At 47.4% G+C, this 21,309-nt stretch overlaps 2 protein-coding genes across 4 annotated transcripts in view; both read left to right on the plus strand.

Annotated features, from left to right (window-relative positions):
* The first annotated feature begins 1,088 nt into the window (after window positions 1-1,088).
* On the plus strand, window positions 1,089-5,861 carry ccdc169 (coiled-coil domain containing 169). The gene is made up of 8 exons (XM_084684310.1): window positions 1,089-1,287; window positions 1,376-1,458; window positions 1,778-1,888; window positions 2,014-2,054; window positions 3,490-3,588; window positions 4,282-4,335; window positions 4,867-4,940; window positions 5,581-5,861. Exons 1-8 carry the CDS (start codon window positions 1,214-1,216, stop codon window positions 5,759-5,761), a joined length of 717 nt encoding a protein of 238 aa, XP_084540436.1. The 5' UTR covers window positions 1,089-1,213; the 3' UTR covers window positions 5,762-5,861.
* Window positions 5,862-8,686: 2,825 nt separating this feature from the next.
* dclk1a (doublecortin-like kinase 1a) overlaps window positions 8,687-21,309 on the plus strand; it is a 37,935-nt gene continuing 25,312 nt past the window's right edge. For 2 of the 3 annotated variants that reach the window (XM_084684440.1, XM_084684441.1), the window contains exons 1-2: window positions 8,699-9,059; window positions 9,793-10,142. In XM_084684440.1, the coding sequence (XP_084540566.1) occupies window positions 8,699-9,059; window positions 9,793-10,142 (711 nt within the window). Of the gene's footprint in view, window positions 9,060-9,792; window positions 10,143-21,309 lie in introns of all 3 variants that reach the window. The other variant, XM_084684442.1, reaches the window with a different exon arrangement.

A 21,309-nucleotide genomic window follows, 5' to 3' on the forward strand; every position in this document is an offset into this window, starting at 1 on the left:
AACTATTAAAAATACAAACAGTCTGATCTCTGTTTGGGCCTCGGAGAAGTCAGATTGAATACCTATATATTTTAGATTGTATTTGAAATGACATCCTAGATTGCTTATTACTCTTAATAATCAGATTGCTAAAGAGGTGGAGTACATTCGATCTGTCATATTCACACTATTCAACCAGGTTTTTCTACATACTCAGATACTTTCGTGATAAGTCTCTTGGCAGCCTTACTGGTGCATTCCTCACAGGTAGAAAACCGCAGCTTTAGGAAACACTCACAGCGTGACGGATGTTCTAATGAAGCCTCTACTGACTGTTGGCAGCTTTCCAGCCATGTTAAGATACAAAAATCCCAATTGTGCATTTGCATCCCCTGCACCTAAACACCCCTACACCCCCTCCTCTTGATAGAGGAGGCATGGGGGTCACAAGGGGTCTGTAGCAGGAGCGATTCTAGGACCATCCCAGGTTGTCCATGTTCAACATGGACAACCTGGACATAAAGGGCATATTGAAGAGCACTAGGAAGACCACCGCCAAGGCTGCGGTCAAAGACCACAACCCGACAACCGGAGAATCGGCAGAGAGGTGGGAGAAGGGGTATGGGGAGAAAGGGAAGTAAGGGGTGTAGGCAATTTTTTTGTTGTTGCTGTGGTCACTTGTTCTGTTTTCTTTTGCAAAATTAGCAGAAAGAGGGTTTTACTTTAAGGTGTTGTTTTATTATTATTATTAAATCCTTCATGTAGATATCTGATTGATTAACTGCCGATTTGTTGTGTCTTAAAATGTAGATAATTTGACATTGTGATTCACAGTGTATTTTATGTAAGTATTTCCCAGCCCTAATTATTTGCACGATTAAAATGTATTTAGATAACTTGAACACACATACTGATTTATGTTTATTGTCCTTTGGTTAAAATCAAAAGGTGAAACCGGTAGTGTATTCATTCATAATGCGTCATTTAGACCCATGTGCAACCCATACACATATCTCAGCTATTTCTATCGGATAACTTTACATTAAAAAAACATATGTCCCACATTTATGTCGATTATGTGAGTACAAGTAGTCTTAATATATGTAAATTATACTCGGCCATTGCGTTGCGGTCACGCCTCTTCCTACAGCAAGTCGGATACGGCGGTTTCCATGGGATACCAGACGAACAAACTTTTCATGTAGGCCTAATAAGTGCAATTTAGTGCCCTAACATGGGAGAGACAGACTTGAGCAAGTATGATCTAGCTCGCTTGCAGGCCGAACTGGAACAGGAGAGAGAAATGAAGTAAGTACTCTTGGCTGCACGAGAGAACAAAAGTAGGGAAATTGAAGCAAGGTCATCGCGTGTTTAGATTCTGTGCCTCTGCCTTTAGCGAAATGCTGGAGGAGTCCATAACCGATTTGAGGAGCACTTTATCTGAACTGCAAGAGAGACTTCACAGTGTCGATGGGGAAGGTGAGTGTCCGGCATAGCCTGTATCATACTGTGAAGTGTGAACAATGCTCTCAAGTTTGCGTTCAGCGTGAGAAAAACAAGTTGTTGCCTGAGAAATGCAATGCGTGAGACTTGAGAGCCCTACTTGGAAGTACCGCAGTAGGCCTGTAGTCAAACGTTGAGAGGTAGCGTAAATTATATTTTAAGAATGGTTATAGTCGTAAGATGACACCTTTTGTAGAGGGGGACAACTATGCATATAATTGATGTTCATCTCTCTATAGCACAGTATTTCTGTTTAGGCCTCCTATAACAATATCGCTGATACTGGATTCCCCAGGTAACGAGTGGAAAACTCGGTATGAGACCCAGGTGGATCTGAATGGACAGCTGAAAATACAGACCACTCTCCTTCGCGAGAGACTGGAGGATTTACGAGGAAACCCCGTAGGTATAGGTCTTTAAATTAGCGCAATTTGCCTCACGAGCACGGTTCTAGATTTCAGCACACTCCTATTACAAATTCAATTTCGGGGGAATTTTGCCTTTACTTTTCTTAACGTTTTTTTTGTACAGATCGTTTGGCCTCAATAAGATCCTATGATGACATGCCAATGGTGAGTGTGCTCATGGTACAGTAAAAGACATATCTAGACTTGGAGCCAGAGGGAGCCAGAGAGAAGCCTGGAGAGGAAAGAGGAGAGGAAAAAGAGATAGAGGCAGAGGAGACAGGGAGGACAAGAGAGACAGAGAGGGATAGAGAGAGACAGACAGATGGATGGAGAGGGTGCAGCAGACAGAGAGAAAGACAGTCGAGAGGGAGGGAGGGAAATGCAGAGAAAGAAAGAAAGACAGAAAGAGAGCGAAACACGAGGGAGCTAGAGGAAGACAAGCAGACAGGGAGAGAGACAGGCAGAAATATAGAGAAAGAAAGAGATAGGTGTGTGAGAATTGTGAGGGAGATGTGTGCTACTGATGCCAGCTGCAACTTGAGCTTCTCCTGCTGATGCAAGCGGAATAAAGCAGGCTTTAACCAGGGCACTGTAATCACTGGATTACTGAAACCATAGGAAAGTAATACACACCAATTACACACTCTCGAGGGTTATGTGTGTGTCTGGTTTAATGGATGTGTGTGTGTGTGCCTGTCTGTGTGTGTGTGTGTGTGTGAGAGTATGAAGTGGCAGCTGCTTGTTAGTTTCCACTACCAAAGGACTGTGAACCGGATCTCCCAAGAAAGAAAGAGAGAGGAAGAGGATTTAAAGAGAGAGATAGAAAAGAAACGAAAGAGAACGACAGTTGACTGAGAAAGAGGGTGGTGTGAGGTCAACGGCATCTTCTAGAATTCGCACACGTCCTTTTTGACCTGTGGTCATTCCTGCTGGTGAGGGGCGATGCAGGTTAATTCCGCCATTTTGACTGAAGGGCCACAATGACTGTTCTGTGCCCAGTAAAAACCTCCAGACAAATTGGCCTCATTCCTGAGGGACCGCGCTCCAGGAATGACGCAGTGATTACCGGTTCCTGCTTTCAATGCCACAACCTAACACCCTTGTTCCTTCAGTAAGGCTTAGATGGTTTGCTGTTAGAAGTGGCTGTTGAACAGTAGATCACGATCATCTAGTTTGAGTTTGATTGTTTGTTTGATATAGGGAGTCAGATGGCTGAGCGGTGAGGTAGTCGGGCTGGTAATCAGAAGGTTACCAGTTCGATTCCCGGCCTTGCCAAATGATGTGTCCTTGGGCAAGGCACTTCACCCTACTTGCCTCGGGGTTACTTACTGTAAGACTTACTTACTGTAAGTCGCTCTGCTAGATGACTAAATGTAAATTATACATCAGAAAAGTATAGCTCAGTGGTGGAGGTCCCTGTATGTCGTTTTGTATTGAAGCATCTGCTAAATGAACATAGGACATACAGCACTTTACTCCTTTACAAATGAGGGAGGGTGTCCTTCGTCATTCATAGACGCCCTCCACCTGGTTCACACTACCTGCTTACCATTAAGGACTTCATGCAGGGATGCATCAACACTTTGGTTATCTTACCCAGGATGCACTGAGGCAGAGACTGAAGCTACTGACCAATGAGAAGGCCGGCCTGCAGGGTCAGCTGACTGACTGCCGTCAGAGGATCGAACAGGAAGGGAAGGTCAGCGTGAAATCTGGTTGGATGATTTTGCGTGGCTTATGTCACGTACCGAACTGGTTGAAAAGGCCAGTGACACCTGTGGTCAATTTGGTAACACCTGTCGTCCCCCCCCCCCCCCTCACGTCTATCTGTCATCAGTCCCTCGCCCAATCCTTCGCTGTCTGTCATACCCAAATTAAATTTGTGTCCTATTTAGACAACCATGTTTCACTTGTCAGCATTTCTCCGTACAAATCATACATTCTTTATTCGAGGTTTTAGGCGATTCGTTTGACTGTATTTTCAATCAATCGTTTGAAAATGCGGCGTTACAGTATTTGTCTGCTGGCGTTTGACCCACTTTTGTTCCACTCCCGGGCCCTTTGTTAACTGTTCTGTTCAGCGTGACACATTAGACCAAATACGGCTAATATCTCACAGCGTTAGACGCCGTAATCCCCCTTCTAATCCCACATTCATTAACGCCGAGAACCTTCCGAAAGACCTCCTTGTAGACACACAGAGAAATACTCTCACACACACACACACACAAACACACATTCATACAACTGTACACAGACACTGTGTATGATTGATGCAAGAAAATTGTTATGCTCGGTTTAGTTTTCTGGGAGATGAACAGATTGTGGAGATGTAAACAGAGCCAGATCTGAATTCAAATTGTCAGTCTTCTTCTCTCCTCGTAAACAACAGGCATTTCATAAGACCAACGACGAGAGGCGTGCGTATCTGTCAGAAATTGCTAAGGTAAGCACGTAAGCTGCGTGATTCATAACTCCTCACACGGAGAAGGCTTCAAAAAGAAATATTGACTGACGAGCCATGAATATCTTCCTGAATGATGAATGGCCATTTTGGGAGAGAGGGCTATTAAAATTGAGGGGAGAGAGGGATGGAGAGAGAGAAAGGAAGAGTGATAGAGTGAGAGAGAGAGAGAGAGAGAGAGAGAGAGAGAGAGAGAGAGAGAGAGAGAGAGGGGAAGAGCGAGAAAGAGAGTGAGAGTGAGAGAGGAAGAGTGAGAGTGAGAGAGAGAGAGGACGAGAGAACGTGGTGCTGGATGCTGTTCTCAGACCTACTTCTAAACTACTAGCTCATTTACCCTATGGAGTTGTCTGTTTTGTAAGAGCTCCTGACAGAACTGAGTCAAGGACTTTTTGGGGGGGTGGGATTTGCGTCATTGCTTTTTTCTTAGGTGCACGCACACGCACGCAGACTCAGCACATTTTCAATCATTGGAAATCAGCATTGAAATGTCCATACCCCTCTCTTCCTCTCCAGCTGTCTTCCACCCTGGATGCCAATAGGAGGCAGTACCTATGCCAGCCACGAGGGGCACCAGAAAGTCAACCGAGGTAGTTGCAGTTTGACCCCAGGTGGCCCAAATCTCAGATCTGTTGTCAAAATCATCTTTCCTCCAGTCCCACACTGAACCATCTGGTAGTAGAACAGGCAGTGGTTGAAGTTTATTATACTACTAATAAGCATGGTTATTGTTTGTGGGCGAAATTAGTCCCACACAATATCCTCCATCCATTCTTCCTGATTTAGCGTTGGTTTCACAAAAGCACAGAGACAATTTTTGTGTGCCAGTAAGTAAGTAAGTAAGTAAGACTTTATTTATATAGCACACTTCATACAGGAATTGCAGCTCAATGTGCTTTACATAAAATCAACACAAACAATAATACAAGTGATAAAAGTAATAGATCTTTGTGTGCCAGTAACTTTTCAAACTAGGGGCTATACTGCATTACCCTCAAGACTAAAATAGTGGTGTGCGTGTTCTACTGCTCAACATAATGAATATGCTCATGGAATATTGAACACGTCATTCTCAGTCTTTAAATGGCCTGACGGGAGGGGTCCTTAGACTACACACATGAAGACATTTAATACATTTTTTTGACTGAATTGAGGACTATATTATCAGCAGGTTGAATCGTTTAGTCATTCATTCCTCATTTATTATTTCAATTGCTTTCTGTTTTATAGCAACAGGGGAAAACAAAGCAAGCTGCCTGTGTCTGATTCTACAAGAGGAGGAAGAGGAGCAGGAGGAGGAGCAGGAGGAGGAGCAGGAGGAGGAGCAGGAGGAGGAGCAGGAGGAGGAGCAGGAGGAGGAGCAGTGAGGAAGGAAGTTGTAGGGAGTAGATTACCTAAACTAAAGCACTAGTCTGGTTATTAGGGGCCAAAGTAAGGTCTTATTTGTGGAACATGAACAACAAAATTGACTTTTACTTTGAAATGATCTATGGAATGTATGAGAATAAAAAAAAAAAACAACAACAAATGTACCAGTATGTGCTTGGTTGTTTACTGTGAGGCTGTTAGGTAAAAATACACTTAGAGTAAGTAAATAGAAAGAGAGAGAGAGAGAGAGAGGGAGAGAGAGAGAGAGAGAGAGAGGGGGGGGGGGGGGAGAGGGAGACAAAACAAAGAGGACGGAGGCTGGATGAAACAGAGAGGTTGCCCAAAAATCTGTGAGTGTGACATTTTCCAAGTCTGTTCCATTTCTACCAGAGGGCCGCGCCGCCCACCACCTGCCTTACTTACACATCGCCACGTCACAGCCATCCTCCAGATCTTATATAAATTACACACACGCACAAACCCAGCGACTACCACTGTCAGGGTGTATACACACTGCTCCAAACTCAAGGAAGTATTGATGCAGAGACGTGGAACAAAAATCGATTTACACAACAGAAAAGTAGTCAATGGATGTGGAAAAAAGATTCAATCCACACCTTGTTGGCCTTACCACACAAAGTAGTAGTAAAAACCACACAAAGTAGTAGTAAAAAAAAGTGCTATGTTGATCAAAATACAGTACATGTTTGGTAGGAATGTAATGATACGGTAGTTCACAGATGAAAGGACACTTATTTTTCTGAGCAAACGGTTAATGAGTTATAATAACAGCCAGGCTTCCCAATAAACCGCATAGCTATGATTCATGACTCTTTCTGTATCTCTCTATATGTATCTCCCTTTCTCTTAGAAAAGGTATCTCTCTTGTTCTCCATGTCTCTCTCTCACCCCTCCCTCTCTTCCACCCAGAACAGTTTGGTCAGACCAAGGCCCAGCAAAGTTTAAAGCGCAGTTCATTTGGCTGCCCACTGGTTTGAAAGCCTTTGTCATTCTCAGCAGTTGGGCAACAAGCTGGGTTTGTGTCAGAGATTAGTCATTGGCCCATGTCCATCCAAATGCTATGTGTCGTCTCGTGTTTTAATTCTAAATGCTTTGGGTGGGAGACTAAAATGGTTATTGCGCTTGTACTGTAGGACCCATTGTATGAATATCGTCCTACCATATTACTGTACTTGCCGTGGGAGAGATTCTACAAGCTACAGAAAAACTAGCAATTTGACAGAGTGGGCGGGTGGCACAAGCATACTGAGTTTGAACCAAATTTATTTACACCGGTTCCAGTAGATTACATGTGCACATTATTTTTAGGGGGGTGAGGACTTGGCTGCTGCAAAACCTGTTTTTAATACATGAATATCATTGCTGATCATAGAGATGAGATGGCGAGATAGAAAATGGAGACACACACCCAACACACAAGCACTCACAGCTGTGTTCACGGGAGAGCAAAAACAAGAGAATATAAAATCTCCCAAAATCAGTTCACTTCAAATAGGGACGCTTATCATTCATTTTTCAATCAATTTGTATATTTTGAATAGAAACTGAATTTTAGTAAGACATTCATGGCCATAGGAGAGAACATCTTCATGTGCCTCTCTTGACCTCCCTAACATAAATGCTCACTATCTCCATCTTTCTTTCTTTCTTTTGATTCTTTCTTTCTTTCGCACACACCCTCCCCCTTCGGGCACACGCCCACTGAATTATGATTGAGAAAAAAATACTCCCCCACTCCCTCCCTCTTGACACCAGCGCGTGTCTTGTGGTATAACGGGGCGTGCAGCGTGTGAGGGGGTGCAGTCCCACGCCTCGCAAGCCCGAGGTGTGGGACTGCATCCCAATGAGGAGGGGGAGGGGAGGGGGGGGGGGCTCTAAAAAAACCACCAGACACGACTGAGGAGGGGGAGGAGGCGGGGGAGAAGTGGTGGGGGGAAGAAAAGGGGAGGGAGAACAGCTGCTGCTAGCCCAGCCTACACGGCACGCTTTTTTCTCTCTCTCTCACACACACACACGCACACGCACACACACAGTCACACACGCGCGCGCACACACTAGCGGAGGAGAGATCCACCGGACAACAAAGAAAGCACGGGGCCACTGCAGGCTGAGATAACGGAAGGGACATTTGGTGACAGCAGCTTATCTTTCTTCTGAAATCTTTTTTTTTTTTTACTTATCTGGCGAATTGGATAATCAGTAATACTGGAGGTGACCGTCGCCGAGCAGTTGGTGTACCGTGTAGGTAAGAAAACTATCCAATTCTGAGGTCCTATTTTTGGATTGGATTCTGAACCTCGCTTATTAATTAGGCTAGGATTGCCTGTCATAACTGATTATCTGTCATAGAGCTAGTTTTAGTACTTTTTTACTTTGCAATTATACATTTCCTTGATGCAGTTGATACTGTTATTCTTGCCTGGTATTGTTGCTTTGCATGTGTCATTTTTCCAAAAGTATTATTCTGGCTAATGCCTCTCGATAATATTTTTTCATTCAAGAGTGTATAATCAAGTTAAATAGCCTAGTGTTCCACAATATTTGCAAGAGGAGTCAAAATCATTTATATTATTTATATTTCTAAAGCAGAAAGTAATTGCCTATTGCCTTCAACCTACTGATTGATCGCAGGCTGTGCTATTCTTTCAGTGGTTCAAAATCAATGACACAGTACTCACGACAGTTTACAGACAGTGGAGTATAGCCTAGCCTACTATTGCTCAGAGCTTAGAAAAGCTTAATCTGTCATTAGGAAGTTATTTTGAGACCGGACACAACCACTAGGCGATTGTTAAAACAAGCGTCGTGGATTGAACCCCTGTATTCCATATTGTGACTGACTGTTGCGTACCGCGTATTTGGTTTAAGGTTCGTATATTGTGTTAATTACAAGTTTTTTTGTTGTCTTGCGGTTCCCTTTCCAGATAGTAGAGCTGTGCTCGTGACCTTCGTGAGAGACATGGAGCTGGAACACTTTGACGATCGGGACAAAGCCCAACGGCATGCCCGCGGCGGCGGAAGGATGAACGGGGTACTGAGTCCAACACACAGCGCTCACTGCAGCCTTTTCCGGACCCGTACCTTGAAGACCCTTACCTCGGAGAAGAAGGCTAAAAAAGTCAGATTCTACCGCAACGGAGACCGGTATTTCAACGGGATAGTCTATGCCATCTCCACAGACAGGTTCCGGTCTTTTGACGCGCTATTGGCTGACCTCACCCGCTCCCTGTCGGACAATGTGAACCTGCCCCAAGGCGTGCGGATCATTTATTCAATTGACGGCTCCAAAAAGATCACCACTATCGACCAGCTGGTGGAAGGTAAAATTTAACACTTCTGCAGGTCTCTAATTCAAACAGAACATCTCCGGTTATCGCGATATAAAATATTAAAAGTGCAAGCATCTAGATTTTCAGGACAGTCATAAACTTGTTTTGTGTTGCAAAAGAGGCCCATATGGGTCTCCCATTTGACAGCTGCCGTCGGAGTCTGTAATAAGCCACCAGAGCCGGGGCAGGTCCCCACTTGGTCATAATTAAGCAGAGGGTGGTTTGGCTACAGAGGATGAGTAGTCAGTGCAGTATAGCTTTTTGTCTTGGAATACTGGACTCAGGGGCACCGCCAGGAATTTTGGGCCCCATGAAAAAAGTTTATAATTTCTATACGTTTTTCAATTTCTTAGAATCGTCCTAACTTTTCCCCCCTATACGGTGCCCCTGTCTGGACTGCCATAGTTACAAATCAGCCTACTTTAGACATCATTTTTTCCCTTACAGTAAGCTACGTTATTGTCAGTTTAGATTCAACATTCAAAAACTTTATTGTGGAAAAAAAAGTGAACATAAATGTTGCCATCCGTGTCCTACACAATGAATAGCAGTCAGGATATATAGGCTACATGTATGGTAACCCAAGTTGACAAATAATACACCTCAATATGATGTTGTATGGCCTTGCTGTTTCCTCGAAATTAAATGTAGCCTTCCTTCCCCAACCTTCACATCGGTTTCCTTGGCCTCTCTCTCCGTGCCCCCCCCCCCCTCCCCTCCACAGGTGAGAGCTATGTATGCGGCTGCGTCGAGGTTTACAAAAAACTGGACTACACCAAGAACGTCAACCCCAACTGGTCGGTTAACGTCAAGGCCTCGGCCGCGGCAGCCCGCGGGCCCCTCTCCCTGGGCAGCGCCAAAGCCGGGCCCCCCGAGAACCGCGAGAACAAGGACTTCATCCGGCCCAAGCTGGTGACGGTGGTGCGTAGCGGCGTGAAGCCCCGCAAGGCCGTTCGAATCCTGCTCAACAAGAAGACGGCCCACTCCTACGAACAGGTCCTCACCGACATCACGGACGCCATCAAGCTGGACTCCGGGGTGGTCAAGAAGATCTACACAATGGAGGGAAAACTAGTGAGTTCTGTCACTTTGGCCAGTAGAGGCTAGCTACTGTAGCTAGTTAGCTAGCCATGACAAAGGTTCTTATAGACAGTAATTGAGGCACTTTATCCATGACCACTATAGGCTTCCGCACTTTCTCAACCATCCCTACCTGTCCAGACTCAAACCTGTTTGTTGTCATCGTGTGTGACAGATAGAAAAGAGAGAGATGTATGAATGGAGTCTGGTCTCTCGCCCACGCAGTTGCTTTTCTCCAGAGCTCCAGAGGAAAGACAGAAATAGCACAGTGTCATCCTCATTGATATTCCATCCTCTCTCTGGCTGACACTCTCTCTCCCTCCCCCCCCCTCTCTCTCTCTCTCTCTCTCTCTCTCTCTCTCTTTCTGTCCATCTCTTTTCTCTCTTTTCTCTCTTTCTCTCTCTCTCTCTCTCTCTCTCTCTCTCTCTCTCTCTCTCTCTCTCTCTCTCTCTCTCTCTCTCTCTCTCTCTTTCTGTCCATCTCTCTCTCTCTCTCTCTCTCTCTCTCTCTCTCTCTCTCTCTCTCTCTCTCTCTCTCTCTCTCTCTCTCTCTCTCTCTGTCTCTCATACACACACATTCAGACACACAAACTATATAAGGAAACACAAACATATAGGTAAATTTTTAAAAAGGCATGTTTTTGAAACAAATACAGGCAATACTAACACCCCCCTCACACACACACACACACACACACACACCTACAGACACACACGCGCACACACTCAGACAGGTAAAATGAGGATACACCATCTGTCTGAGGCACCAATGGTGAGCCGGATCACAATCTCTCTTTTAATTAGTAAAGGAGGTGTGTGTGTGTAGGTGTGTGTTTTTGTGTGTGTAGGTGTGTGTGTGTGTGTTACCCAGACGGGGTAGGTGGGTTCAAAGTTCTTTCTCTCGACGGGTCGTGACGCCTGCTGCGTGCCACCATGTCACCTTTTCATCTCTCACGCGATTCTCTTTCTCTCCTTTTGACTCTCTCTCTCTCTCTCTCTCTCTCTCTCTCTCTCTCTCTACCCCCCCTTCTCTCCTTACAAAAGCTTCTTGTTCCTCATCGGCCTTTTGCCAGTTTTTGCGTTGATGATGATCTTATAAACAGTGAATACCTGGGTCCTATGAATGTGAGATTAAGGGAGGCCAGTAATCCCCTCAGATTGAACAGGCTAATCATGGTTTTGCTATTCCAGCTGGCAGATTTACGCTTAATATTTAAAAAAATATGCAGAATTTGTAAATGTAATTGGTCATGAAGCACCTGACACTTTTCTTTCTAGTTCTTTCCATGTCATTAATGTAAAGAGAAGGTTCTAGATGTCTGTTGACAGGGTGAACTTATTCAACAGTTTAAAAAAAAACCCAGGCTACACATAACTAGACCATTTCAGAGCAGAGAGATTCACACCATCGGACTCTCTACATTCGATAAAATCCTGTCGTCAGGTTTTTCATCATATCATGCGATTCTCCCTCCTGGTCGCCATTAGCGACCGTGAGCGGTGGTGATTGCACAATGGCGACGCCTTGCACCTCGCTCGCAAGGTAAAACTATTATGGGGTGTACTATTTTTAGGCCTGCCATCGATTGGGCCCGTGGGCATGGCAACGCACTGCTAGATGGGCTGGGATTGTAACCAGCTCTGTGAAGCGGTGTTTTGGTGTGTGTTTGTGTGCTGTTGTAGTGTGTGACGGAACAAGAGAGAGAGAAGGGAGGGGAGAATGCGAGCGAGTGTATTTGTGCGCAGTCATTATGTAACTGGCAGTAGGGGACGAAAAGAGAGAGAGAGAGAAAAATACGCACGGCTAAAATAGTGTCTGGCGGGGGGGTGGGGTGAGTATACAGAGATTTTGGAGTGAGGTATAGTCTGTGTGTGTGTGTGTGTGTGTGTGTGTGGGGGGGGGGGGGGTTGCTGTGAGTCAGAGGTCAGGGTTAGAGGATAGGTCCCTAGGCTATTGCTTCACCAGGGCTGTCTGTTACCCCACCTGTATCGTGTATAGCCCATCCTGGTCCCTAAATGCATACAACCCTCCTCTTGGTGAACTGTTCAGAGGTCATGGTTAACTCTAGATAATCCCACCACAAACTCCCAATCCCACCTCCTAAAGGAGGCTAATCCAGACTCAGTTGGCCAGCAAGGAGCTGAAGAAGGAGGTATGTTTCCTTTCATTTCACAAACACAGTTAGGGTTTTTTCTCTCAGATGCCAAAGGCCTTGTGAAACTGGGCGGACGCACGAGGAACCCGTTCCTTTTACGAGGAAAAAGATGGCTTCTGTAGGAGTTACGGAAGCGATCATCGACACAAATCCCTGTTTTGAATGCTCAGACTTGTAAACGTGCTGATACCTACATAGCATCAATCATACAGTCCTCAATGGGTCAGGAAGGGTGTGTGTGTGTGTGGGTGTGTGTGTGTGCCCGTCACAGGAGGCCTTGCCAGTCAGTCACCCAGGAGCGAATGTAGGTTTCTGGGTCTGGCCCCTGAACAGGGGGCCCCAGAACGGAGCCCTGGGGGTCTGGAGACCCAGAGAGCCACAGCGCCCCAGGATAGAGTCAGCCATCCAGGCCCCTTTATTAACCTACCTAATGAAACAAGAAGCACTGGGGAGTGGCCTGCAATTCCTACCCTCCTGTGGCGTAGCGACGACCGAACAAGCGTCGCGATTCCGACAGAGTGTTCTGATATAATGTAGCGCGACTCGTTTTCCATCAGCGATAGTTAAAGAATGGTTGGCCATGGAAGAAATACATTGTTATATTGTGTTTACCTTTGTCCTTGTCGCGTGTGTCCCTCTGTTCTATTTTAGCCTTGAAAGTCTGTGTAAGACGACCCTAAAAAGCCTGTGTCAGGCCGTCTGCTAAATCCAATTAGTTTCTTTTGTTTGGTCATGGTGGCGTTGTCGTGGGCCACGTCCTGTCCTGACAGGATGTGACATGGTTGAGAACACTCCGTTACACGCGCGCATACACACGCTGATCATGCTGCAGACGAACCAGATTGAACATGAAGGCCGAGAGATAGAGAGAGAGAGAATAGGAGGATAGAGAGGGAGAGAGAGGGAGGGGGGAGAGAGGGAGAGAGAGGGAGGGAGAGAAAGAGAGAGGGGGGGGGAGAGAGAGGGAGGGGGGGGAGAGAGAGGGAGGGAGAGAGAGAGAGAATAGGAGGATAGCGAGGGGGTTTAGAGGGAGGTGGGAGGGAGGGAGGGAGGGGGGGAGAGAGAGAGAGAATAGGAGGATAGAGAGGGAGGGGGGAGAGAGAGAGAGGGGGGGGGGGAGAGAGGGAGGGGGGAGAGAGAGGGAGGGAGAGAGAGAGAGAATAGGAGGATAGCGAGGGGGTTTAGAGGGAGGTGGGAGGGAGGGAGGGAGGGAGAGCAGAGGGGAGGGAGAGAGGAACAGTATGAGGCTGAAGTGAAATGAAACGGAAGACACGTTTCATGTTTCTGGTGGTTTAAGCACTGTTAGAGCCTGCTGAACCACACTGTTAGAGCCTGCTAAACCACACTGTTAGAGCCTGCTGAACCACACTGTTAGAGCCTGCTAAACCACACTGTTAGAGCCTGCTAAACCACACTGTTAGAGCCTGCTGAACCACACTGTTAGAGCCTGCTAAACCACACTGTTAGAGCCTGCTAAACCACACTGTTAGAGCCTGCTAAACCACACTGTTAGAGCCTGCTAAACCACACTGTTAGAGCCTGCTAAACCACACTGTTAGAGCCTGCTAAACCACACTGTTAGAGCCTGCTGAACCACACTGTTAGAGCCTGCTGAACCACACTGTTAGAGCCTGCTGAACCACACTGTTAGAGCCTGCTGAACCACACTGTTAGAGCCTGCTGAACCACAGAGCCACGGAGGTCTGCCACTCCCACTCCCACTCTCCCGACCTTCGACCTCACCAGCCTCCACGCCGGCGTGTGTCCACGTGTGTGTGTGTGTCAGGTATCTGTTTGAGCTGTATGAGGACCACAGATGACTATCAGATGTCTCTTTTCACAGACAGATTGTTTTACACACTCCAGGCTTTGATTCACTTTATTTTTAGCCGAGTCTCTGTTCACCCACGATCCCCAGCCACTTATCTCTCCCAGCAGGCCAAGTGCCTTGGGCAGTTTCTATGACGATATGATCCAGTTGCCTAGGAACGGGCTGATCGGCAGTGATGTCAGAGCATTCTGGGATGGGGGGGGGGGGGGGGGGTTTGTATGTCGGATCTAGGAAATGAAAAAGACAACCCTTAAGTGGCTTAGGCCACGGACACGACTCACCTATTATTACCCCGTAAGCTGTGTTTATACACACGTACACAGACACAGACACACACACACCCAGACCCCAGCTGCTGCAGTGCAAGACGACCTGGAGAGGCTCATGCATACTTGCGCACTCACACGCGCACACACACACGTCGAAATGTTTCTTCGACCTCTCTAAACCTCTTGCAATGCTTCAACAGTGAGGGTTTAATGTCAATGCATTTTGCAAGCAGCGCATAACCACACGCAAAGGAAATGGAACAACTCTGTAATTCAATAAGGGTCCAGCACAGTTGGTATCCCTATAGAAGCTCCATACTACCCAGGACAGTTCCTGATCATCAATATGAGGATTGCGTTATGTCAATCTGCCTTTGGAAGTCACGATGTATTGATTAACATCCGTCCGTTTAGTTGCAGTTTGGTTCAAACAGTGGTACCTGTCACGATGGTTGCCAGGGATACGGTGTTCTTTGAGGGGTTTTGCTTCAGCAGACCTGGGCTCCCTGTGGATCGTCGGAGAGAGTACAGCACCTGCAGTAGGCCAACGCATCCCATAATAACACCCTGGCTTCCACACTGCGGCGTTGGGTCTGGCCTGGTTGCTACCCTTGGCTGGAGGGAGCTTCTGAGTCTCTCTCAGTCTCTCTCTCTCTCTCTCTCTCTCTCTCTCTCTCTCTCTCTCTCACTGTCTCGCTCGTTCTCTCTCCCTGTCTGCACTCTGTTGTTTTTACAGTCCTTTAGCCCTCATTTAATTAGCACTCGCAGCATGCCCAACTCTCATATGGAGCGGAAGCATATTGCCTCTCTCTCTCTTTCTCTCTCTCTCTCTCTCTCTCTCTCTCTCTCTCTCTCTCTCTCTCTCTCTCTCTCTCTCTCTCTCTGTCTCTCTCTCTCTCTCTCTGTGTGTCTCTGTGTGTCTCTCTGTCTCCCTCATCCCTCTTTTCCTTCTACCAGCTCATCTTTCTCTCTCGCTGTCAGATGTTGTCATTGGTTCAGGTCAACATGATTAGAAACAAAGGTATTTTTGTGTCTACCCCGCTGTTTGCTGTATTGTGCCGTCATGGGAAATGTAATCTTTTTCTGATCCTGCCGTTTTGCTGAGTCATTTGTACCACCTGAGTATAGCATTTGCTGCACCTCACAGTGTATGTGTATGTGTGTGTGTGTGTGTGTGTGTGTGAAAGATGACCTGATGAGGAGGATTTGGGAGTGTGTGCATCAGTTCCCCTCAACCGATGCACTGTGAAAACACTGTTGTTCTCCACAGACGGATTTGCTTGCGAGAGTAAATGAGCGTGTGTTTGTTTTTGTGTGTGTTTGTTTGTGTGTTCTGATGTGTTGTTCTTTTCCTGGAAAGTTGTTGGTTGACGGGGATTAGTGTGTCCGTGTGTGTGTGTGTGTGTCCGTGTGTGTGTGTGTCCGTGTGTGTGTGTTGTCAGTATTGCAGTGACAGCAGACCTCTGTTCACACCAGTCCAGTGACACAAAAGCCTCTGCTATCGTAGATAACTGGTCTCTCTCTCCCCCGTCTGTCTCTCTGTCGGTGTCTCTCTCTCTCTCTTTCTGTCTCTCTTTATGTCTCTGTCTCTCTCTCTCTCTTTCTGTCTCTCTCTTAATGTCATAACCTGCTGCTGGAAAGATATATGGACGTTACAGAATGATAGAGGGTTGCGAGATATATGAAAGGTGGAGATGAGGGGAAGAGAATGGGGAAGGTTGGGGGGCGGAGATGAGATTAGAAAAGGGAGGTGGGGGAAGAGCTGGGAAGGGAGGGGGGGTGAGGGAGAGGACAGAAGGGCAGAGAGGGGGCTGTGCGGAGCTTTCATCTTGCCAGCTCCCGTTCCTTCGGGGGAACACAACCTGATATCTCATTCCTTTTTTTCTTTCGCGAACACGGAAAGTTCGGTCCCAATTACGCACGCATACTCAAACACAGACGCTTCAAAAAAAAACAGACACATGCCAATGGGCACACACACGCTGTACGCACGCACACACACACACACACACACAATCACGCAAAACACACACACACACAATCATGCAAAACACACACACACGCTTTTCCACTAAGTTTGTTTCCGCCCTGTGGAGAGCAGAGGGTTGGTTTACATAAGTGTGTGCCTCTGTCCTTATATAACTCAGAGGGACCAGTCTGCTGCTCTGGCTACCACAGCCCATTCTCACCTCTCTATCTGTCTACCTCTCTCCATCTATCTTGACCTCTCTCTTTCTCTCTTTTCACCTCAGTCTACCTTTTTCGACCTCTCTCTATCTCTCTAGCTTTCTTTACTTCGCTCAACCTCTCGTTATTTCCCTCCTCCCTCCTTCCTCCTCCCTTCTCCTCGCTGTCTGATGAGATGAGTTAAGGCACCATAGTTGTGTCTTCTAGTTCTCTCTTTTTCTTCCTCTCTCCATCACCTTCCTCCCATCACTGGTTGCGGAGCCAAGCACATTATCAGTGTACTGAAGCATGCTGTGGATTCAGCACCACGGACAGCTCCACTATGGTTCGCTCTAGTAGCAGAAGCACAAGCCAAACACCTACACACACACACACACACACACACACACAGAGGCACACACACACACACAGAGGCACACACACTCACTCAGACACACACGTACATATGCACACGCCGACAATACACAGGCAATTAACAGTTTGTGAGGCGAAGAGAGAAATTCTGACAGCACGGTTGACACCTAGCTCTGCGAGGCAGACAGAAATATCCTGATTATCAGAGCGAGCGTTGTCACACCTGCTGAATCATGGGAGCCGGGGGTGAGAAACCAGACAGACTGTAAATCCTGATTCCAGTTTGTGTGCCACCTCCAGGTGAACTCAGAACGGTACTGTGTGTGTGTGTGTGCGCACGTGTCCCACCGGCAGCAAAATATATGACCCTCGCGTCAATCCCAGACACGTGAGATAACGTTGATGTTATCGCCTTCCAGCCGCGTGTGTGTGTGTGTGTGGATAGAGGTTTGGAATAGTGTATGGCTGCAGGTCTAACGCTGAGGCTTGTCACCCTCTCACACTGTGCCATTTAGATAGAACTAAGTGTGCAGTCTCCAGGTCCCCCCGTGACCAGACACACTCAGAACCATGCCCGACTCTGCCCCACATTCGACCAGAGTCCAGCCAGCGAGTGACATGGTTGGGTGTGCTAACTAGACTGATGCATGGCGGGGCTTGCTATTGATTGTGGACCTCTTGTGTACTGTACAAATCGAATTGATAGATACTTTCTGCCTCTGTCCCCAACCCTTCTCTCCTCCAACCCCCCCCCCTCTTTCTCTCTCTCTCTCTCTCTCTCTCTCTCTCTCTCTCTCTCTCTCTCTCTCTCTCTCTCTCTCTCTCTCTCCCTCTTGCCCTCTCTCTCCGTTCTGGTTCTTCCTCTCTACCCCTCCCTCCCCTCTCTCTGTCCCAATTTACCTCCCTCCATCTTCCTCCATCCACCACTATCTCCTTTTCTCTCCCTTTCTCCGTCTCTCTTTTCCGGTTCCCTTTCTCTGCCCCTGAGCCTCTACACAACAACAGGGGTGATTAACCAATCACAAATAGACCAACCCGCTCTTTAACCAATCACTGTCTGGTCTTTTTGTTCACCAACCTATCACAGCACTGCGGGTCTGTAATTAAACCCTCAATACAGAGAGGGTACTATATAAGGCTGCTGTGTGTGCACTGTGTGTTCATGCAGGCTTGTGTCTGTGTGTGTGATCTTAGCGCACTGTTTATTGACCCAGCTAGAGTTACAATAAATCAAGAGGTGAGCTAAAGTAACTTAAAATAAAAGGTCCCATAGAGAACAAATCAAGGGATTTCCACTGTGGGCAAACACTGCCACCGTGTGGTGTTGTGGGGAAGTACAAGTCCGTTTCTCTTTGCTGCCTCTTCGACTAACAGACTTTAAACCGAGAGCCAGACACCATCATGGGTTTAATTCTGGGTTTAGATCCTCATACATCAAAAACAATGTCAGGCAAACAGACAGACAGGCAGGCAAATAGATAGACAGATAGACATACAGCTAGTTAACAGACAGGCAGGCAGGCAGGAAGGCAGGTTAGCTGCCAGACATGGGAAAGGGGGAGAAGACGTCTGCATCGTTTGCAGTTCAGCGCTTGTCCACTAGAGGGAGCTCACACAACAGACATGGCTTAGACCCTTCCACAGCACGGCACATGCTGTATGAACAGCTCGTTAAAACGCCACAAGTGTTTATGAGGAACACTAAAGTCTGCGTCCGCTTTTGCTGTGCCGTCGCGGCCAAAGATTTGAGGCCCTGACAGTTAGGGAATAAGTAAAGGACTGCATGAGATTAGGGAGGCTGCATTAATCGTTGTAATCTGGGGATTAGGAATAATCTGGTCCTGGAACCCCAACTTCAATCCCCGGCCCCCCAAGGCATCTTCTGTTTTTAGTTTTGGTTCTGAGCACCATAGATGCGGACACCATCAATACAAGTCTCCCTCCCTCCCTCCCTCCCTCCCTCCCTCCCTCCCTCCCTCCCTCCCTCCCTCCCTCCCTCCCTCCCTCCCTCCCTCCCTCCCTCCCTCCCTCCCTCCCTCCCTCCCTCCTTCCCTCCTTCCCTCCCTCCCTCCCTCCCTCCCGCCCAGTGTGTCCCTCTAGCTGTGCAGGTTGTGTAACTGGGCTGGTTTCCTGCTTGTGATGGAAGCCACCGGGACATCAAAGCAGCCTTGCTGTGTCACCAAGAGCACCGACACACATCAGTCTGGGCTGCTTCTTGCTCTGCCTCGCTCGGCCTCTCTCTCTCTCTTGGTCTTTATCTCTATCTCTCTCTTGGTCTCTTTCTCTCTCTATCTTGTGCTTGGTCTTTTTCTCTGCCTCTATCTGTATCTCTCGTTATCACTCTCTGTCTCTCTCTTGGTCTCCCTCTCTCTCTGCCTCTCTTGGCCTTACTCTCTCTCTCACTCTCTCTCTCTCTCTCTCTCTCTGAGGGTTAGTGTGGGTTCTTCTCTTTCTCTTTCTTTTCTCAGTTTTCTCTATCAATCAGCCGCCTGTTGTCCTTTCATAGATCATAGATACATCCTTCCAGTCTTTCACTTGTCCCTTTTTAATAGTGAGCATCTGTGAGCTAAGTGTGTGTGTGTGTGTTGGCATCTGTGCTTCTTGGTCCATGTGTGTGTGAGTGTGTCTATGCATATGTAAATGTGTGCGTGTCTGCTACTGTGTGTATGTGTGACTGTTGTGACTGTGTGTGTGTGTACGTGTGTCGTCGATGTGTGTTCGAGTGTTGACTGTGTGTGTGTGTATGAGTGTGTGCTACAGTTGCGTGCCGTCTCACGCCATCAGCAGATCAAATATAGATGATCTGCCCCCCCCCCCCCGAAGAAGAGTCGTTTCCATGGCGACGTGGCGTCCCCTTTCCCTGCTGATCTACCTCGTGCCACAGGAGGGTGAGAGGGGCGCTCGCCAGCCTCGCACGGCCGCCTCGGGCACCGCATCGCCATGGAAACGACACGTCTTACACCCCTTTGCGTGTGTGTCTGTGCTTCTGTGCGTTTGTGAGGGACAGACTGTATATCTGTGTCGACTCTGTGTGTGTGTGTGTTTGGTGTGTGTTGACTCTGTGTGTGTGTGTGAACGTGTGTGTGTGTGTGTCAATGTTCCACATTGGTTTACCCAGAGCTTATTACTTCAAAGGCTCCTCTGTCGGTGTCCTACATGCAAATCTCCTTCACTCCTCTTCTCCCTGTCTCTCCTTGCCTCCTCTCTCTTCCTCCTTTCCATGCTTTTTCTGCCTTCCTTCCTTGCTTCCTTCCTCCCCCTCCTTCCCTCCCCTTTCACTTGTGTTTCCTCCCATGTTGATCCCGAGTTTCTGGTGCGCTATCTAGGACAGGAACATCTTCAAACGGCTTTGGTTTGTTTCCAGAAATATCCAGGTTTTTTTTTTTTCTTTCCGACCAGCTTTAAATTCACTCGAGCACACCTGGTGGTGTGGGGGGGGGTTCGGTAGTTAGACCAGATAGGTCAGGAGAGACTCATGTTCTCACAGTCTTGTCACAGGCAGAGGGAACGTCCTCAGCATGCTAAGTACAGCAGTGTTACACAGCGATAGAGCTGGAGTGATTGTCGGAGGCGCTTGCTGCTGTGTGTCTTCATGTTGGGACCGTCCCCCTGGCTCCCCAGTCCTAGATATGGACCTGGATGGTGGCAAATCAGCGGTTTGTTTGTGGTGCTCGTGCAGTGTGCTTTCCGTGCACATACAAACATGCCAAAATAGTTGCAGACACGCACACGCACGCATGCACACACACACACACAACCACTTCCTCTCTGACAAGATATATGTGTGTGTACTCTAGCCTGGTAGTGAACTCCCACACACACACACACACACACACATCACTTTTACTGTGCATCCGCTCTGATCAAATATGCCTGCACATACACACATGCATGCAAGCATGGAGGCAGGCACACACGACACACACACACACACACACACTCACACCTCCCGGTGTGAATGTGAGTTATGTAACCATCCACATCGGGAGATTCTGTTTCAAGTTAAGCTAGCTGTATCTCCCAGTTTGATCATTTGGGAGCAGTGGGGGGTAAAGTGAGGCCAAACACACCACACACACACACATACAAACACAGAGACACCACACACACACACACTTTATGGGATAGATTCCCAGCTAACACCAAACAAAGCTGAGTCATGTATGACGTTCCCTTAAGGTCTCGCAAAGGTGCTGATTGGCCAAGGTTTCCCGCAGCACTTAGCAACACAGGCCTGCCGCCTTAACTACGTCGTCCAACAAAAAAAAACAAACACACCCATACCACCTTAAATAACACTGTGGGAAACCCTGATGTTCCGGAATGTGTCGGTCATGAAGTATCCAGGTCGCTTCAATAGCCGT

The sequence above is a fragment of the Hypomesus nipponensis genome, chromosome 20, assembly GCF_054491055.1.
Source record: "Hypomesus nipponensis isolate SF chromosome 20, ASM5449105v1, whole genome shotgun sequence".
Taxonomy (NCBI): Eukaryota; Metazoa; Chordata; class Actinopteri; order Osmeriformes; family Osmeridae; genus Hypomesus; species Hypomesus nipponensis.

What these genes read in the sequence shown, in the direction of transcription:
- ccdc169 (XM_084684310.1), top strand. Translation starts at nt 1,214, where the DNA reads ATGGGAGAGACAGACTTGAGCAAGTATGATCTAGCTCGCTTGCAGGCC. An exon ending in GGATCGAACAGGAAGGGAAG is followed by an intron (nt 3,589 to 4,281) that starts GTCAGCGTGAAA and finishes CGTAAACAACAG; the next exon opens with GCATTTCATAAGACCAACGA. An exon ending in ATCTGTCAGAAATTGCTAAG is followed by an intron (nt 4,336 to 4,866) that starts GTAAGCACGTAA and finishes CTTCCTCTCCAG; the next exon opens with CTGTCTTCCACCCTGGATGC.